Source organism: Nipponia nippon, unplaced genomic scaffold, assembly GCF_047370975.1.
Source record: "Nipponia nippon isolate SJK-2023a ecotype South Korea unplaced genomic scaffold, ASM4737097v1 scaffold_1, whole genome shotgun sequence".
Taxonomy (NCBI): domain Eukaryota; kingdom Metazoa; phylum Chordata; class Aves; order Pelecaniformes; family Threskiornithidae; genus Nipponia; species Nipponia nippon.
In genome coordinates, this window is record NW_028262290.1 from 18,116,674 (window position 1) to 18,136,505 (window position 19,832).

Sequence of the window (19,832 nt, forward strand, 5' to 3'; positions counted from 1 at the left end):
AGGAATTGGTTTGTAGATGAAGATTCAATATGCACATGACATGTATAACACAGTTACATGTCTGTTATGCTTACCAAAGAACCGAAAGATGATGAGGAATATGGAGTTAAAACAAATATATATATATATGTGTGTGTATATATCTGTCTATCTATCTATCTCAGTGTGACATTTGGATTTTTACTTTTAAGTGGGGCAGAAATCACCTATTTTTTTCCTCCTAATTTGGTCTTTATTTCCTCAGAAATTGTTTGTCATACGGTGAACTGTTCTACCTGTTTTTAAAAGGAGGAACAATTAGATGAATTGCCCAAAGTCAGCCTGAGATTTTCTAGCTCATTCAGGATTATAACACCAATGTCTTGACTGCTAGTCATAAGATTTGATTTTAAGACCTCTTTGCTGCTTATTTTAGAATCATAGAATCGTTTGGTAAAGGGTAGGAAAGAAATGGAACTGTATTAGGTTTGGTGAAGGAAAAATAGAATTTCCAGTGGGTTTTATTGCATGTAAAGGCAATAACCTAGCATTTTCTGAGGTTTCTATGAATCTAAAAACTGGGTAACTGGATTAGCATAAGTCATCTTCTTGTCTAAGTAGTCCTACTGAGACCTACTGAGGAACAAAATGTCAGCCTGAAGTGTGCCTTTTATTTTCTAGACCAAAGGCATCATGTATGAATAGTGCTTACATTGTATGTAGGTACATCAATGTTCTTGGAGCCTGACTGAGGATCTCAACATTTAGGTGCTGTTTTATGCAAATCTTTAGAGGGATTGATTACTCTTTATTTAGAATCTGACAACCAAAAATCACAGTCTCTTCAAGTTCTGCTTTCAGTGTAAGACTTTACCTGGAATTATTGCTGACAGTAATAGTAATCTGAGGGGGAAAAAAAAGTCTATGGTTCACTTTTTGAACAATGCAACAGTTTAGTACTTAAGCACAGCCTACATGAATATCTTATCTTCTAGAGAATGAAAGAAGAAAAATGTCATGAATTGATAACTTCTGAGGGTTGCAGGGCTTATTTTCAAGATAAACATTACTTTAGATTTTTTCCTACTAACTGACTTTGTTTCTAAAATCTTGTCAGTCTTTCTGTATTTATGGAAATAAAATGAGTAATGCAGATCTTTTAAACTCAGGAAAATCTTGCCAATCACATAAAACAGAAATAGTGGACTTAAGATTTTTTTAGCAACCTTTCTGTTTCACAGTGCTCTGTCCAGCCAATGAAATGCGTCTGGATTCAACAGGAGTAATACTGAGCCCTGGATATCCTGACAGCTACCCAAATCTCCAGATGTGTGCGTGGACCATTACTGTGGAAAAGGGTTATAATATCAGCATGTTCTTTGAATTCTTCCAGACAGAAAAGGAATTTGATATACTTGAGGTGTTTGATGGTAACTATAGGATGCACAACTTTGGATGATACTTTTTCTATATATATGTATTTTTACATTGCATCTGCATAATCACTATTGTTTATGCATACCATAATTTGTCAGTATAAAAAAATCTTAAATAAGCAATTATTTGGGTTTGTTGTGTTAAAAAGAACTGTTGGATTACTGTGTTTCAAAATTGTATTCCATTAATTATGTTTAGAAGTAATTTTGTTTCTGAACACATATGTACTCTCTAGTGTATAACATGTAATGTCAACTTCCATTTTTAATTCAGATTAATTTACCATTTGCTTAGAGGATGTTTTAAATGTATATTAATTGTATGCATACAATTTATTGTATGTTATTTTAAACTTTGTAACTCCTTTTTTCTTTTTCTTTTTTCTTTTTCCTTCCTTGTATCAAGGACCAAATAGTCATAGTCCATTGCTCATTTCTCTCAGTGGGGACTATTCATCTTCTCTAAATATAACCAGCAATGGCCATGAAGTATTTCTCCGGTGGTCAGCAGATCATGGCACCAATAAAAAAGGTTTCAGGATAAGATATATAGGTATGTAAATCAGACTTTCTTTAATGTGTATAGAATTTCAATATGGAGCATATTTATTTATGTGAAAAGGGTAATGTAAGCTATATTTTGTAACATTAATCGCCGAGACTGAACGAAAATTGAATCTGTTTTATATATGAACCTGATGATACTGGTCTTGTGAGGAAGAAAACATCCTGTGCACCCTAAGTAGGATATATGAAACACATGCTTTGTAGAGATTTAAGCAAATATTTCACAGAACTTTAAAATGGCATAAGCCAATACTAAAGATGAAAGAAGCAGCTTCCCCTTTCTCCCTCCCATCATTTATTTGCCTTCATATGCCTCTGTTCTTCGTAATGGATCTTTATGTAATTCATCAACACTTTTGGTGGGACAGAGGAAGAGGTGGCAACAAGACAGGAGTGAGCGGCTATAAGGTGGAAAAATGTAAGAACTTGAAGGATTGAACTCTTTCATTTAAGGTTCAACAGAAGCAACAAACCGTATTAGAAGAGATCAATTAGTATGTCAAAAAAGCCAATATTGTGTGTGTTATTAATTCAAATAAATGTATTTATGAATAGTGTGTGAAGATGATACTTAACAAAGATTGATTTTCATATAATAGCTTTTATAAAATTAACATATAATAAACATCTTTACAGGATAATAGTATTCATTAATCAAGCTAAAGTAGATCTGTTGCAATTTACAGCAATTGCACAAAATCTATATTTGATTTTTTTATCATGACCGAAGACATGAAATACACAGAATGAAAAGTACTGGGGATAGTATCTGTAGATACTAGAGAAGTTACTGGGATAAAACATTTTCACTTTATAAAGTGGATAAAACAATACAGAAAAAATATGAAAAATTCTTCTTTCTGATGTGTTGTTTTGTTTTTCCTCATTCAATTTTTGGCTACTTTATTATTGCAGAAAAATAATTAGGCTCACAACAGTCTGTAAAACAGTATCAGTGTCATCTTTCCTTTTAGGAGAGGGCAGTTTTCTCAGAGGTAAAATGGTTTCTGTATAGCTAGATAAAATTCACTGTTGGCTAGACACAAAATATTATATGGTACCTATTTTCATTAGCTGTAGTACCTGTTGGATCTGTTAAAAAAGAAAGAAGAGAAAGTTCTTAAAACTCTTTCCCTACTGACAGTGAGAGAACTATTGAGAGGTAGACAGGAAATATTTACTGATTCGTATCACTCAGAAAATACCAGTATATTTTCCTATACACTAAAGAAGTAGAGGTGTCTCTATCTCTTTTTTTTCCAAGAGTATAAGGCAGGAGCAATTTAGTGTAAGGAAGAAAATATTTTCATAATACGGGCTCTGAAAAATATGGCAGTACTTCTCATTCTGCTCTTTGCTTTAATAAAGAGTAAACAAACAGCCATATGATTCCATCCTGATCACAGGAAGCCTTTGCCTGAGAGTATGGCAAAGGAAAAAAAACTTCATTGACATGAAGTAAAGTAATGGGAAATGGAAAGGCTTAAAGAGCAAGTGAGGCAGCACTTTTCTATTTGCCTGAGAAAACGGATACCAAGTTACCAACATTTCTTCAAAGCATGAAGTAAACACTTGGAAACAAACTTCCAACTTAATTTTCTTTCCTAAAAAATGGGAAAATGGTCATCTTGGCTAACCTGTCTTGGCTCGCACTTGAACCAAAATGATCAGAGACCAAGTTAAATTCTTAAACAAACAACATTTATTTTAAAGTGGCTACCAGGCTGTAAGTCCCTTCTGGCCCAATCCTTTGGCAAAGTAGCCAAAACCAAGTGACTTTGTACTCATGGACTTAGTGAATGAGGGAGTTAAAAGAAATATAAACATAATGACAGTATAATAAGTAAGCAATCTTTAATGTCAGAGAGACTTAAAGTACATAAATCCTTTCAGATTATAACAACTATATCTCTTAAAGATCTTTTTGCTCTCATAAAGATTTCTGAATTTTTTTTCATAGTATCTAAATAAGACTTCTGTAGGACTTTTTGTGTTCTAAATAAATCACCAAAAAAAAGCAGATTCAGTGGTTTTGCCATGGATTTATGGTGACACTCGTAAATGTAAGTAAAATCTATTTTAGATTTACTAGTTCACTTCAGTTCATTGTATCACAGAACTTGAAAGAAATAACTTATTTAAGACCAGAAGGAAAAGATTATTTGAAAATAATTACGTGCAGTATGCTCTTTATGTTTCCTTCTTAAAAAAAAAAAAAAAGTATACTACTGAAATGTATATAATTGCAATAAATTTCATCATGAACTAAAATCCTGTAGCTCACTTTGTTTAAAAAAGAACATGGTGAAAAAAAGGTAGTTATAGAAGTGAGGTATCACTATATTTCCTCTAAGGCTACTAAAACCTGAAGCCCTTATAAAGCCCTATTCTTTCACCTTTGTACTTAGTGAAATTGCTTGATGCATGCACGATCAGGATACAAAATGCAACAACTTTTAGTGACGTTTTCTCAGCTTGTTATCAGATGTCCACTGAATTCAACAAGAATTTGTCAAGAATTGTCATCTGGGTTCTAAATGCATATTTTATTTATTCAATATTTATGTTTAAAGCTCTCTACTGTAGTACTCCAGAGTCCCCTCCACACGGTTTCATTGTCAGTCAGACAGGTGGACAGCTCAACAGTATGGTTCGCTGGGCTTGTGATCGAGGTTTTCGGCTCATTGGGAAAAGTACTGCTGTATGCAGGAAGTCTCCATATGGTTATTACTCATGGGATGTTCCAGTCCCAGCTTGTCAAGGTAAATTCTTTCATTATAAAATAATACAGTCTAAGAAACTTTCTTTTTCCTCTCTAATGTAAACCATCAGTTTTCTGTCTTAAAATGAATAGCAGGTAATCATTTAATTGTCATGCCTCTGTATCAAAATTTTTCTACCTAGTAAAACTTACAAAACCAAATGTCTTTTTAAGAAACAGTATTTCAACAGGATTTTCTAATACTGGCAGATGCTAAAAATAATCTGCATCACTGTGAGGGAAAAAACACCCACAAATTTAAAATATGAAATTATTCAAAAAGTTCATTTAAAATTGAATATTTAGTAAAGTTCATTTATCATGATCCAAGAAGTACATAAAAACCAGAACAACCTGAAAATTGCTACATTTCCAAGAACAGGGAACTGGACCAAAAAAGCATTGCCTATAACGCCATTCTAATCTTTTGCTGTTTAAATGGAAATTTAAAAGAGAATTCATTGGGTTAACTGTATATTTAGTTTCTTCTGCCTTATAAAAGCCAAGTATGTTCATGGGACAGTTTACATGGCACCAGGCCTGCTGGCAACAGATGGGGTTCACCTGTCTCAAAGGGGGAAAAGGATTCTAGCTCAGGAGTTAGCAGGCCTCATTGAGAGAGTTTTAAACTAGGTTCGAAGGGGAAAGGGGATAAAATCAGGCTTGCTAGGGATGAACCTAGGGGTGGCATGCCTGTGTTGGAGAAGAGATCTATAGCCCAACTGAAGTGCATTTACACCAATGGGCAATAAACAGGAGGAGCTGGAAGCCATTGCGCGGCAGGAAAACTATGACATATAGTCGCCATCATGGAAACATGGTGGGATAACTCCCTTGACTGGAGTGCCACAACGGATGGCTATAAGCTCTTCAGAAGGGACAGGCAAGGAAGGAGATGTGGTGGGATATCTCTGTATGTTAGAGAGTGTTTTGATTGTCTAGAGCTCAATGAAGGTAATGATAAGGTCAAGTGCTTATGGGTAAAGATCGGGGGAAGGCCAACAAGGCAGATATCCTGGTGGGAGTCTGTTATAGACCACCCAACCAAGATGAAGAAACAGATGAAACATTCTACAAGTGGTTGCCTGAAGTCTCACGATCACTAGCCCTTGTTCTCATGAGAGACTTCAATTTAGCAGATATCTGCTGGAAATACAACACAGAAGAGAGGAAACAATCTAGGAGGTTTCTGGAATGTGTGGAAGATAACTTCCTGGTGCAGCTGGTAAGTGAGCCAACCAGGGAGGTGCCCCGCTGGACCTCCTGTTTACGAACAGAGAAGGCCTGGTGGGCAATGTGGTGGTCAGAGGCAGTCTTGGGCTCAGCAACCATGAAATGATAGTTTCAATTCTTGGAGAAGTAAGGAAGGGGGCCAGCAAAACCGCTACCCTGAACTTTAGAAAGGCAGACTTTGGATTGTTTAGGAGTCTGGTTGAGAGAGTCCCTTGGGAGGCAGCCCTGAAGGGCAAAGGAGTCCAGGAAGGCTGAATGTTTTTCAAGAAGGAAGTCTTAAAGGCACAGGAGCAGGCTGTCCCCATGTGCTGAAAGACAAGCAGGCGGGGGAGAAGACCGGCCTGGCTGAAGAGAGAGCTTTTCCTGGGACTCAGGAAAAAAAAAGAGAATCATAGAATCAGAGAATCGTTAAGGTTGGAAAAGACTCTTAAGATCATCGAGTCCAACCATTAACTTAGCACTGCCAAGTCCACCACTAAACCATGTCTTCAAGCACCATGTCTACCAGTCTTTTAAATACCCTCAGGGATGGAGACTCAACCACTTCCCTGGACAGCCTGTTCCAGTGCCTGACTACCCTTTTGGTGAAGAAGTTTTTCCTAATATCCAACTTAACTTCCCCTGGCGCAGCTTGAGGCCATTTCCTCTTGTCCTATCGCCTGTTACTTGGGAGAAGAGACTGACCCCACCTTACTCCAACCTCCTTTCAGGTAGCTGTAGAGAGCAATAAGGTCTCCCTTCAGCCTCCTCTTCTCCAAACTAAACAACCCCAGAGAGTTTACCATCTTTGGAAGAAGGGGCAGGCAACTAAGGAGGACTACAAGGACGTCATGAGGTTATGCAAGGAGAAAATTAGAAGGGTCAAAGCGCAACTAGAACTTAATTTGGCTATTGCCATAAAAGACAATAAAAAATGTTTCTACAAATACATTAGTAACAAAAGGAGAGCTAAGGAGAATCTCCGTCCTTTATTGGATGCAGAGGGAAACATCACCACAAAGGATGAGGAGAAGGCTGAGGTACTTAATGCCTTCTTTGCCTCAGTCGTTAATAGTCAGATCGGTCATTCTCAGGGTATTCAGCCCCCTGAACTGGGAGACGGAGATGGGAAGCAGAATAAAGCCCCGATAATCCAAGAGGTAACAGTTAGAGACTTGCTACTCCACCTAGATGCCCACATGTGGGACAATCAAGGGATCAGGCCCAGTCAGCATGGGTTCATGAAGGGAAGGTCCTGCTTGACAAATCTGATCTCCTTCTATGGCAAGGTGACCCGCTTGATGGATGTTGTGTACCTGGACTTTAGTAAGGCCTTTGACACCTTTTCCCACAACGTTCTCCTGGAGAAACTGACTGCTCACGGCTTGGATAAGTGCACTCTTTGCTGGGTAAAAAACTGGCTGAGCCCAGAGAATGGTGGTGAATGGAGTCAAATCCAGTTGGTGACTGGTCTCGAGTGGTGTTTCCCAGGGCTCAGTATTCAGGTCAGTTCTGTTCAATATCTTCATTGATGATCTTGATGAGGGGATTGAGTGCACCCTCAGTATGTTTGCAGATGACACCAAGTTGGCCAGGAGTGTTGATGTGCCTGAAGGTAGGAAGGCTCTACAGAGGGATCTGGACAGGCTGGATCGATGGGCCGGGGCCAACTGTATGAGATTCAACAAGGCTAAGTGCTGGGTCCTGCACTTGGGTCACAACAACCTCATGCAATGCTACAGGCTTGGGGAAGAGTGGCTAGAAAGCTGCTTGGAGGAAAAAAAGACCTGTGGATGCTGGCTGACAGCCAGCTGAACATGATCCAGCAGTGTGCTCAGGTGGCCAAGAGGGCCAATGGCATCCTGGCTTGCATCAGGAATAGTGTGGCCAGCAGGACCACGGAGGTGATATTGCCCCTGTACTCGGCACTGGTGAGGCCACACCTCAAATAACTGTTCAGTTTTGGGCCCCTCACTACAAGAAAGGTATTGAGGTGCTGGAGCATGTCCAAAGAAGGGCAAGGAAGCTGGTGAAGGGTCTAGAGCACATGTCTTATGAGGAGCAGCTGAGGGAACTGGTGTTGTTTAGCCTGGAGAAGGGGAGGCTGAGGGGAGACCTTATTGCTCTCAAGTTGTGCCAGGGGAGGTTTAGATTAGATATTAGGAAAAATTTCTTCACAGAGAGAATGTTTAGGCATTGGAACGGACTGCCCAGGCAAGCGGTGCAATCACAGTCCCTGGAAGTGTTCAAAAAACGCATGGATGTGGTGCTTTGGGGCCATGGTTTAGAGGTGAACCTGGGTGGTTAACCTGGTTAACAGCTGGACTCGATGATCTCAGAGGTCTTTTCCAACCTTAATGATTCTATGACTCTATACTAAACAAGGAAAAGGAAATGGTTATTTAATACCCATCATTATTGTATTCTAATTCTTACTTTCCTGGAAAGAATATTATTGTTCTGATAACTTACTTATGCAGATGTGTTTATTCAAAATATGCACATTTTGTTCCTGTTGACAAGTGGAGATAAATGCTATAGGAATTTTCCATGTTAATTTCCCATGAGTTTTTTTTTTGACACAAAGTCTTTGAACCGTGTTCCTAAAGCAAAACTACCTAACCTTTGTCAAAGTTGAAACAATCTCAATTTCAAAACATTTTGATAAATTTCTATTAATATATAAAAAGTGTGCCTGTATTTTTAAAAACTGAAAGTCGTCAAAAAAAAAAAAAAGTACAGGCAGTGCATTTGCTACATATCATTCTTTAGCTTGTTCTCCTCATCAGTTGTCTAAGGACTACCTTCATGACAGTTATTTGTAGAATTTGATCAGACTGTTAATTAGATGTATCAAACAATGTGGAATGAAAATAAAAAAACCTAAATGACTTACCAAATTCAAATAGCAGATGATTATTCTCAACATACTGCGTAGAGTTCAGTAATGAAAATAGTTGCAGTACTCAGATAATACTTTAGGAACAAGTGGAGTTAAGTGCTTAGCAATCTTATGGTGTCTGATCAAGTACAAAGTCTGTTGGTAACAACTGTTAGCATATTGAAAATTATTTAATGTATGTATGAATTGAATAACAGTTAATTATAATTATGCATTTAATGAGGGCTAGCTTTGATACATGATATGAACTTTATTATATTCTTCCAGCAAGTCCTTGTGCATGGAAAGTAGTTTGTGGCCATGATATGTAGCTGCAACTCACAACAGCAAACTCTTCAGATTCAACCTAAAGACACATTATTGCTGCAAAAACCCTCAGAAATAAGCTGCGTCCATACATCAGTCATACATCTAAGCTTCCTGTAGTTTTGCTGAGTTGAAAATTATCCCCCATACCCAGATGATACAGAAGACTTATGATAAGATCTTTTGTATCAAAAGGTTGAGAACACCATCAGTAAATATCCCTCATGTTCTTTCACAGAGGATATTTACAAGACACAAGGGCTTTGCCATTCCCCCTACTTCTGAGCAGTTCAGCTTCACCATGAAGTAGTTCTAACTCTTTTAAATATCGGCTAGTGGTTTTTAGAACTTCATGATATAGAGGATGAACATTGTTTTAACAGCTATTATAATTCGTCAGTCAGAATTTACCAACTATTTTCCCAGGTGATATCAGATGACAACGTCACAGTCTTACCTTCTACTTCACATTCTCTGTCATTTACAGCATAACTAGCAAAGCTGTTTTAATCAGTTCTTTCACACATCTGAATGTAGGATTGCCACAGATGACCATTTAACACAGCCAAAAAAAGTATTAGGCTTTTTTTTATTTTTTACATAGCAGTGCAAGGAAAAAAAAGATATTTGCAATTTCTTTAAAAGCAATGCATGTCATCTTAATCTATTTGTTTTCTGTCCCCTAAATGAAGATTACCAGTCAAATCAGAGTAGTAGTTACTGGCATGATCCCATGGGAAATAAGAAATCTAAGGCCTCAAAATTTATGGATTCTTTAATGATACCTCTGCAATCAGCACAGCTAGCGGTTTGTGGTGGGTTTTTTTTGTTTTTTGGGTTTTTTTTTTAGCAATACTAAGTCCATTTCTTGGCAAACATTTTTTACTGTCTGCAGAATATTTCATGACTGTATTTAAATTAATGCTTTCTCTTTACATTTTTCATTTTGTATCTGTACCATTATTATAACTTCTGAATCCTCTCCTATAACTAATCAATGTCAGTAGCCTTTTCCACTACAGCTGTTTTTTTCCATGTTCATGGGTAATGTTTGAGCAATTTTTAATGTTCTCATTCTTATACCTAAATGAATAGAAAACTTGATCACTGAACCTCTAAATAGATAATACTAACCATTCTTCAAATCACTTGCACTACAGGATTGACAGAACCTGAAAAATCCAAATACACACTTTAACCTTGGATGAAAGCTTTTTTACATTGTTTATAGAACTAAACATATCTCAGTAGAAGAGACTCAATGCAGTAATAAGGAATCAAAAATAAAAGCCTCAAGCCAGACTTTGTCAATTACCTGAAACCTGTTTCAAAGTTAATACGAAAGCACGCTTCCTCTGTCATGAAAAGAAGTAAAAGGAAACTGCTTCAAAATCTGATATTGTTTTAGTATAATGGTAACAATAATACAAATTAATTAAAAACTTTTACTGTTCTAACTTTTAGATATTAACTATTCTGTTTATATAGGTATGCATTAAATGAATCATATTGTGAAAATCTTGCAATCCATGTATCCATCTCAGTTTTAATGATATTAGGCCTCTGATCACAATTCAATAAAAGATTCTCATGGTTAACTAAATTATGAGGTCTGGCTATGATAAACTTGAAAGAATGGGCAGGTTTACAATGATGTATCTGAATACAAGAATTAAGATGAATTCATATAAGTGGTTGAATATTTACAACTGATCGTAGATCTCAGAAGATTCTAAGTGTTTTAAAACATTTGTTTTTCTCCTAGTTATTTTTTACATTTTAATTTTTTATCTCAGCATTACATGATTCTTGGTTTTAATTATGAAATATTTCTTTTGCAAATAAACATTGTCTCACAGAGGCCTCATCAGAAATCAGTATTAATATTTTATAATATCATATATAGATAACAGGCAAATGCTTTTACAGGAATTCTCGGTAGAGAGTTAAGTAAGTACAGTTTCAAACATAACATTATATCCCGAAGAATTGTCTATGTCAGTAATCTAAATTGTCTGTAACAGCAGACATAAATGTTGCATAATTGGTGAGTGTTATATGAATTATACTAAAGCATTGAAAAAAAAAAAAAAGAAAGAGAATACCTAGAATACTTGGTTAGGTATGATACCCGATGAGTTATAATTTTCTCAAAAATTAAGCTAAAGTACATTTGTAGTGGTCTGGAACAAATATCTGATGTGTAAAGCATAACGCCTTCTACCTTTACATTTTTTTAGACATGGCTATAGGTTTGAGATAGTCATATTCATATAAATTACAAAAATTAATATAGCTATGTATAAGATAAATAAGTCTTGTATTTATTCAAAAGAGACTTGTTCATTTCCAAATGCATAGCTGTATTGGGACAGGTGTGAAAACTCAATTAATAACTTATTAAATGCCAAAGAAATAGTTGGTATCCTTTAAAGTGATTTATAAGGCAATCTACAGGAAATTTAGTTTTTATAGAATTTCTTAATTTTTCACAAGTTGAATGTCCAAGTAAAGTTCAGAGGACTATGTCACTGCATAGTTTCAGTAGTCTTGCCTATGTCTGAAATGCTCCTAGTAAATGTTATCAGCTCTAGACTGGTGTCTGTATTGATACTCAATTTTTTTCTTATATCCTTGACATGTGAAAGGTAGCTACATCTGCTAAGTGTTGTTCTTAAGTGAGGAAGAGCAAATCCAAGGATTCGAGGTCCTTTATAGGGTGAATAGTCTGATTTCTATTTAGGAAATTGTCATCACAGAAACTTTTAATAGTGCTTTAACATTTAATGAAGGGTATTTATGAACTTCATCCTGGTCTAATAATAATTTCTGATATTTCAGATAAATCTTTAGAATGTGCTGGTGGTCTTTGAGAACTAATAAAGTTAAAGTGTCCCAAGGGCTGTATGTGTATATCTTTGGAATTGGAACTGTGTTCTGAAGTTTGTGAACAAAGAATAGATTTTAATGTTTCAGTTGTGATTACAATTATGATGTTGATTTGCAATACTGTCCAAGCTGACATATAATGACCAAACATTTCTGTGATAGACCTGTTTTTTGGGCACTTTGTCATTTTTTTCCTGTCAAGTTGTTAAATGTGGCAATAACTTGTCTTGATCTTTTCATATTTTTTCCCTTAACTGAAAGCTAAATTTCTGGGCAAGTTTTCACATATGTAAAATTCAGCTCATAACTGCTGTAAACTAAAAATGTCATTGAGTGATTCCTTGGGAGCTCTGTTGTTTGTATAGAAGGCAGTTGTCAAGCATTTGGTGTGCTGGGATGAAACTTATTTCTTAAAAATTTAAGGTTAAGGGAAGGATATATTTCTCTTATGCCACAAGATTGATTCTGTTAACATCGATAATATGACTCAAAATTTATCAAGTCACTAACAAAGATTTTTGAATACTGAAGGAATAATTAATCTCAGTGGTAGATATTAAACATCTCATGTTGTATCTACAAAATTTCTGATATATATTTTGCTGATTGCTAAAAGAGACAGAATTTTCAGTATGTGAACAAGTAGTGCTGTAACATTTGTTGGTGCTTAGGATCATAAGCAACAGCTGTTAATGTTACAAGTCTTTCGGGGGTGCATATCAGTTTTCACACCCTGCTGAATGCTGGCCCTGATATAACTGGAAGTGAACTTGGTTCTGGCTACTCCATTATTGTCTGAAACTTCTTTTTGTCATTAACATGTAGTTTTGAAAGAAGAGGTTAGCTTGGCCAGTTATGCAGTAAACAGTTATTTGCTTATACCTTGATTATACCAGCTTTTGGTTATCCTCCTCTTTGCACGGATAGGTCTGCCTAATGTTTGCTGCTGCAATCCAAGCTATTGAGGAATTTGATATATAATAAACACCAACTTGGTCATACGTTTTCACTTTAGTCTCATGGAAGCTCAGTTTCTTTCTTCGGTGATATCACGTGAAAGTACAGCTTTGTCAGTTGTTTAGTACGAAGTGGAAGATGGACTTTCTGGTTTAGTTCACTTGTCACTTTTTATCCCTCTGGGATCATACCCTCTGGAAGATGGAATTCAATTACTCTCTTGGGGCCTTCACTATCTGCTAATCACTGTTTTCTTATTTTCTTCTAAATGTGTGTTTGTCTCTAGTTGCCAGCAGATATTGCGATAGCCATAAGACATGTTTTTATCGTTCCCCAGACAAGGTGATGAGCAAATTAATAATAGTTTTCTTTTTGATCTTTTCAGTACAGTGTGTCTTTTTTTTTTTTTTTTTCAATTCACATGTCATACACATTTTCTTTTTATGGCAATTCAAGCATATTTTAACATTGGCCCTATCACCTCTGTTCTGCAAGTCATGATAGCATTAGTGTTTTACCTGCGTCTCAGCTGTGATTATTAGCTTTAGTATAGTTCCACACTGTTGTTATATTGCTCATGAAGCAGATCTGTCTTACGTCAGATCAGCTCACAATAGGGGAAAAAATAGATTACTCTTTTTTACGAAGTATTTATACATAGTCTGGGAGGCTTAACTTTTCATATTTCTATGTAGTCAGGATAGGTGGCCTCTTAGGGTTCAAGATGGCACTCCAACTTAAAGTACTTAAGAGTTAAGTACCTAAGTCCTTTTTTTTTGGATCTGACCTTCATTAAATGTATGGTGTTAAAACGTGGAAAAGATTTAGTTTTGATTTTATTCCCAAAACAGACAGAGCATTATTTAGAAACAGATCTTCTCTTAATGTTTTCTTTCTGCTGAATAATTTAAAAAAAAAAAAAAAGTGGCTAACACTTTCATTTGTCAATTTTCAATATTTTCAAAAGGGTATTTTCTTTCTGCTGTGCAGAAGGAAAAATAGAATGTTAAAAGTTAATTTTAGTGCTTTGCCGGAGGTCACGTAGTACATCTGATGGAAGAATCCTGAATTACAAAGTAGACTTTGAATGTCTCAGACTGATGCTTTACTGATTCAACCATGTTGATCATATTTTTTCCACATGTTATCTACTGCCTCTTCTTTGATTATCTTCTGCATTTTGAATGGATAGCTGCCAAGTTATGAACCTTTGTTCTTATTTTTAACCTCTTCCATCGAAAGACAAAAACTTCTTGAGATTTAATTCCCTAAAATTTTAAGGGATTTTATTTGTAGACTTAAAACACACATTAATGAGTTAAAAAGTCATTTTTATGAATTTAAGACTGTTGATGTTACAATTCATAAACCCTTTGAGATGAGCTGAATCTTATAGCGAAGAAGATATAAAATAACTATGTCTTTCTCTTTACTCAGCAATATCTTGTGGAATTCCTAAAGCTCCATTAAATGGTGGGATATTAACTACAGATTACTTAGTTGGCACCCACGTTACTTATTTTTGCAATGATGGATATAGACTATCAGCTAAGGAACTTACTACTGCAGTCTGCCAGCCGGATGGTACATGGAGCAATCACAATAAAACACCTCGCTGTGTAGGTAAGTGACGTGAAAAGTCTCGAGTGAGTAAGAACCTGGCTGTACTTTTTGTTTATTTATCCAAGGCACAAATCTTCACATTACTCAAACTTTCAGCTTCAGTTTACTTTAATCTATGAATAATTGCTGGTATTAAATTATTGTGAAATACATATTTGAAATGTATATATCTGAGATACATTCTGTGACAGCAGCAGAATTACACTAGAGATTATAGAATGCATTCAAACTGATAATTTGCAGCTACATCAAAGTTAATGCTTGCAGAAGTTTATGCAAAAGCCATAGTGAGCTGCACAGTTCATATACTGTTAACAAACCCTATTTACTGTTCAGAATTGCAAAGTCTCTGGTAGTCTGGGATACTTGTTTGAAACTATTGCCTATTATTCATATTCAGACCATCATTATAATCCTACACCATCTAAAATTAGGGGAACATCACTGAAGAGAAAATGCATGTTCAGTCCCAAAGAGAAGTGGGTACCATCAAAGTTATTAGAGGAAGAACACACAGAATTAAGACATGAGACAGAATGTGTAGCTGCTGAAAAACCATCTTGGATATGGATATTATTTTATCCGTCACTAATGTGCAGCCTCTCCAAATGAGTCTTTAAGATCTCACACAGCTTACCTGGGCAGAAAAATAATTCCTATATTGAAATGTAGCTAACATTTTAGTAAAGATTCTGATGTCTGATGTAAAGTGTCACAGGAGTTCCATGACTATTAATCTACAGTGAATTCAACCATGGTATAGATTCTGTCTACACCAATTGCATAGCTCTGCATACACAGTTACTGGTCTGTTTAGGCCATTGATCATTATTAATTAAATGAGAGAACTCGTACCTGTTAACCACAGCCAATTTCAAATACAGCTTTTCTCTTCAAACATTATGTTACTGTGTTTAAAACATATTTCTGAATTAATAATGGTACAGATTTTCCTAATTTGCCTGTACTGAGACACAAATAACTGTGTTTTTCTTATTCCGGAAGTTGTTACATGTCCAAGCATCAATTCTTTTACACTGGAACATGGAAGATGGAGAATAGTGAATGGTTCACATTATGAGTATAAAACAAAAGTAGTTTTCAGCTGTGATCCAGGGTATTATGGTTTGGGACCAGCATCTATTGAGTGTCTTGCTAATGGCACCTGGAGTTGGAGAAACGAGCGGCCTTACTGCCAAAGTGAGTACATGTTGTATCTGTATTCAGATAAAAATATTTCATTTGGCTGAATTAGAAATTAACTAATTAAATATTAGAATCAGTTAATTAGAAACAAGTTTCCTGGCTGGAATTCCTGGGTATCCTAAAGGCTATTGTTTACTAACACAATCCATTAGGTTTAGTGACAATGAAATATCTGTGAGCACGCTTCTGGATTTAAAGGTCCCTAAATCTATAAAGGTACAAGTAAGTAATAACAAACATTTTCCTACATATTTTTCTAGGTCAGGAATGTTGTATAGTCTAGAAAAATGCAAAAACTTTGTATCCTGTCTGCACACTTGATAAATAAAATAATCTCTCCTTTCAGCTGGTTACCATATAGTGTGCAAGTCCACATCATTCCTACCATTAGCTGGTATCCTGATAACCTGCAATAGTTGCTTTTCAAAAAAATAAGCAATGAATATTCAGATACTTTAAACAAGCTAAATGTGTGGCTACAGTTATGTTCCCCTTCCCCACTCCTGTGAAAAGCAGGTTTCTTTATGTATTTAAATTTAGACATCTATTTTTCAAAATTGTGGGGGTTTGGGTATACTTTGAAGCCCCAAAATTCTTCCTCTTTGTGAAACACAACATGACGTGCACTCTGATAGAATGGGATATGACTGTGGTTTTGGTGCATGTATCTAAACTGTGTGTATTTGCATGTATGTGTATAAATCCACACATATCTAAAAAGCAGGAAAAAGTGTGTAGATAAACGAGATAATTGTGGTTTAGAATATGTTTAGAATTTACTGAGAATGTATTTGAAACTAATAAAAAAGGGGCTGAAAAATGCAATTCTGATATATATTATATTGGAATTAACCTTAATTTTGATTTCTTTATAACCTCGTTGAAATTTCGTTTATAATTTAGAGGATTTTTAAAAGTTAATTGCAATATTTCACCTCTGCTAGTGTTAAAAATATTGTGTATATGTCTGTATCTATATATCTTTCTGTGTATATAGATATTTTACATACTATATATGTATTTGTAACCCTTTTTCTTTAAAAGAAACATTTTTCACTATGTTTTGGGAAGTTTCGTTTGCAATATTATTACTTAACATTTTTTTTTAGCATAAAGGTACTAACTGCTTTTACCATTTTATAATCCACCATTTTGTTTACTAATAGTAAAGTTCTTTTTACTAATTCTTAAAATAAAATTATTAAAGAAAAGTTATGATTTTGAATGAAAAGATGCTTTGAATTGTAAATAAGTAGCAAGGAATTCCATGCACATCATTCACTCATTATAACAACATATTGTGTGAATGCTAGGGCAGGCATTTCATTATGAACTAGAAGATAAAAATTACATCTTTCCAAAAGAACATAAAGATAATTTTTTAAATGGCGACAATCATGATATTCCAATATTAAGCAAAAGTAATTAATATAACTGAGGCAATTAAATAGCAATTAATAATGTTCTGAATGGTGGGGTTTTTTGACTTTACAGAGACAATTTTTATTTGTGTTCCTCCCTGTATTTCTTAAGTATTATTTCTGGGGAAATAATAATCTTTGTACGCAGAGTTTTTCATCTGTTTTTTCTACATAGCAAATTACTTCAAGTTATGAAATTTATTTATCTGATGGATAATAATTACTGGTTGATAAGTATTATTGTATGTGCGTTCGTGGTACTCAGCTGTACATTTCTGTTTTGTTTTGGTTTTGCCATAAAGTTATTTCTTGTGGAGAACTTCCTACACCTCCAAATGGGAACAAGATTGGAACTCAGATCACATATGGATCTACAGCTATATTTACTTGTGACTCAGGATACATGCTAGTTGGGTCTGCGGTGAGGGAATGTCTGTCTTCTGGACTCTGGAGTGGAATTGAGACCAGATGTTTAGGTATGGATACTACTGTCACGGCTTATCTATTTTCTTTCTCTCTAGCAGACAAAACTAAGCAAAGCGAATCAGCTTGTCTCCTTCTGTTAGCACAGACATTGAAGAGAGTTCTGCATTTTAAAAACGTTGGTTGGGTTGTTTTTCTTATCAAATTATAACTATGATTGTTATTGTACCATGTCATTTGTGGGGGCATAAGAATAGAAAAGAATATCTGTAAACTGAGACTTTCAGAAGAATCTGAACTAGTATATACATTAAATATAGGAGTTTGTTGCAATATATATTTGTGCAGATTGCTGTTTACATTTTTAGACTACTCTCCATCCCAAATAATTTTTCTTCTGTAATACAGCATTATTTGGTGCAAATCTTCACTTAAACTTAATTTGAATGACTCATGAAGGAGAAAAAGTGTTGCTTATCAAGATAAAATTCTGAAGCTGGAATGTTTCCTGACATATAGCTGAGGAGAACAGAGATGCTTTGTTTATGTTTCACTTTTACTATGAAAAATATTTAGCAGAGAGGAAAAAAAACAAAAGATCTTCACGTTTGATTTTCTTTCTGTTCTAAGTTGTCAGAAATGGTAAGACAGACTAAATCTAAAAGTTTTAGGACAACATAGTATGTGTGTAATCAAAATGTTCTGACTTTTTTTTTCATTTTTACTGGTTTGTCTGCAAAGGTTACAGATATTGAAGTTTGGAGAAATATAAAAATTTTAATCAGAGAAATATTAATCTAAAATCAGCCAAAATGTCTGCTATTTGTGAATAGCACCTCGGAAAAATACTTGCTTTTAAGAGTTTTGCTAAAATAACTTTATGCCAAGTGAAGATCAACACAGAATGAATTGAAATTTTCCTACATTTGCCTGTAGAAATAAAAATGTAATATAAGCTTAATAATAGTAATAGGTTGCATAACCTTTTTTTGAAACTTAAATGAAGACCCTGAAATAATCAATTTTCAGATGAAACAACAATTTTTTTACTTCTCAGAAGAGATTCATTTTTATTAACTTCATATACTATAATGTCCAGTAACAATAAACAGTAAGAAAATATGTGAAAACCACTATATGACTTGAGGGGAAAACGGTAATTTAAAAGATATCTTTTGTATTAGACTAATAGGACTACAGTAAATCTTCAAATGTATATCTTCAAAGCTTTAATGATGGCGAATTGTTGCAGAGAGCATGAATAAAAGTTTTACTTACAGAAATAGAATGTAGTATACATCATATATAGCATACAAAAAACATGTATAGCTTGTTAAAAAACAAAAAACAAAAAGCAAAAAACAAAACCTAGTGACAGGGCAAATTTATAAAAGGGAGAGAGTAATGGCTACCATAACTGCTCTTGCAGCAATACTGCCTGCTGCCCTACATCACCATGCAGGAATGAGGTTTCTGGAAAGACACAGACTAACTCAGTTCAATTCTTGTTTCTTCAACAAGTAATTTGAGACTTAAGATAGAGGGATGGGTTCAGCTAATGACGAATCAGAAGTCAGAAATTTGTTTAAGAAGGTTGAGAAAGAAAATGTTGGAAGGTAGAGGAAATGGAGGAAATTAAAGAAATGGTAGAATGTGGGAGAAAGTACATAAAATACAGCATGAAGGTCTACAGGGCGGGTATTGTAATGATCCAAGAAATAAATTTTTGTGCAACTCATGAATAAATTCTGGTGTTTGTTTTCAATCACTGAAAAACAGTAAGACAAAAATTTAAATTTCACTTACTACTTCTAAAGCTTTTCTGCTCACAGCTGTAAACCTTTTTTATCATTTACCTTAGAGCCTTACCACTTTTACTTGCTGAAAAATGTAGTTATGCTTGGACTCAAGTGGCTACCAGTGTATTTCTATTTTAAGTGATGAAGATGCCCTTAAGAGTACAGTTAGATGACATTAATGAAATCCTACAGGATAAAATAATATCCTTTTCCAAGTATTTTGTTTAGAAATACAACTTATTTTTTCAAAGCTGCTACTCAAACCATTTAATTTAATCATTGTGTTAGAAAACTTAATTTTCATTCCAGTTATGTGTAATTTGAAAAATTTATGAAAGGTAGAATAAATAA

The 19,832-nt window shown here is 34.9% G+C and overlaps 1 protein-coding gene across 1 annotated transcript in view; it reads left to right on the forward strand.

Annotated features, from left to right (window-relative positions):
• CSMD3 (CUB and Sushi multiple domains 3) overlaps positions 1-19,832 on the forward strand; it is a 746,059-nt gene that overhangs the window by 646,002 nt on the left and 80,225 nt on the right. The window contains exons 48-53 of the mRNA XM_087747332.1: positions 1,221-1,409; positions 1,822-1,968; positions 4,556-4,744; positions 14,447-14,632; positions 15,638-15,832; positions 17,562-17,735. Of these exons, the coding sequence (XP_087603458.1) occupies positions 1,221-1,409; positions 1,822-1,968; positions 4,556-4,744; positions 14,447-14,632; positions 15,638-15,832; positions 17,562-17,735 (1,080 nt within the window). The remainder of the gene's footprint in view (positions 1-1,220; positions 1,410-1,821; positions 1,969-4,555; positions 4,745-14,446; positions 14,633-15,637; positions 15,833-17,561; positions 17,736-19,832) is intronic.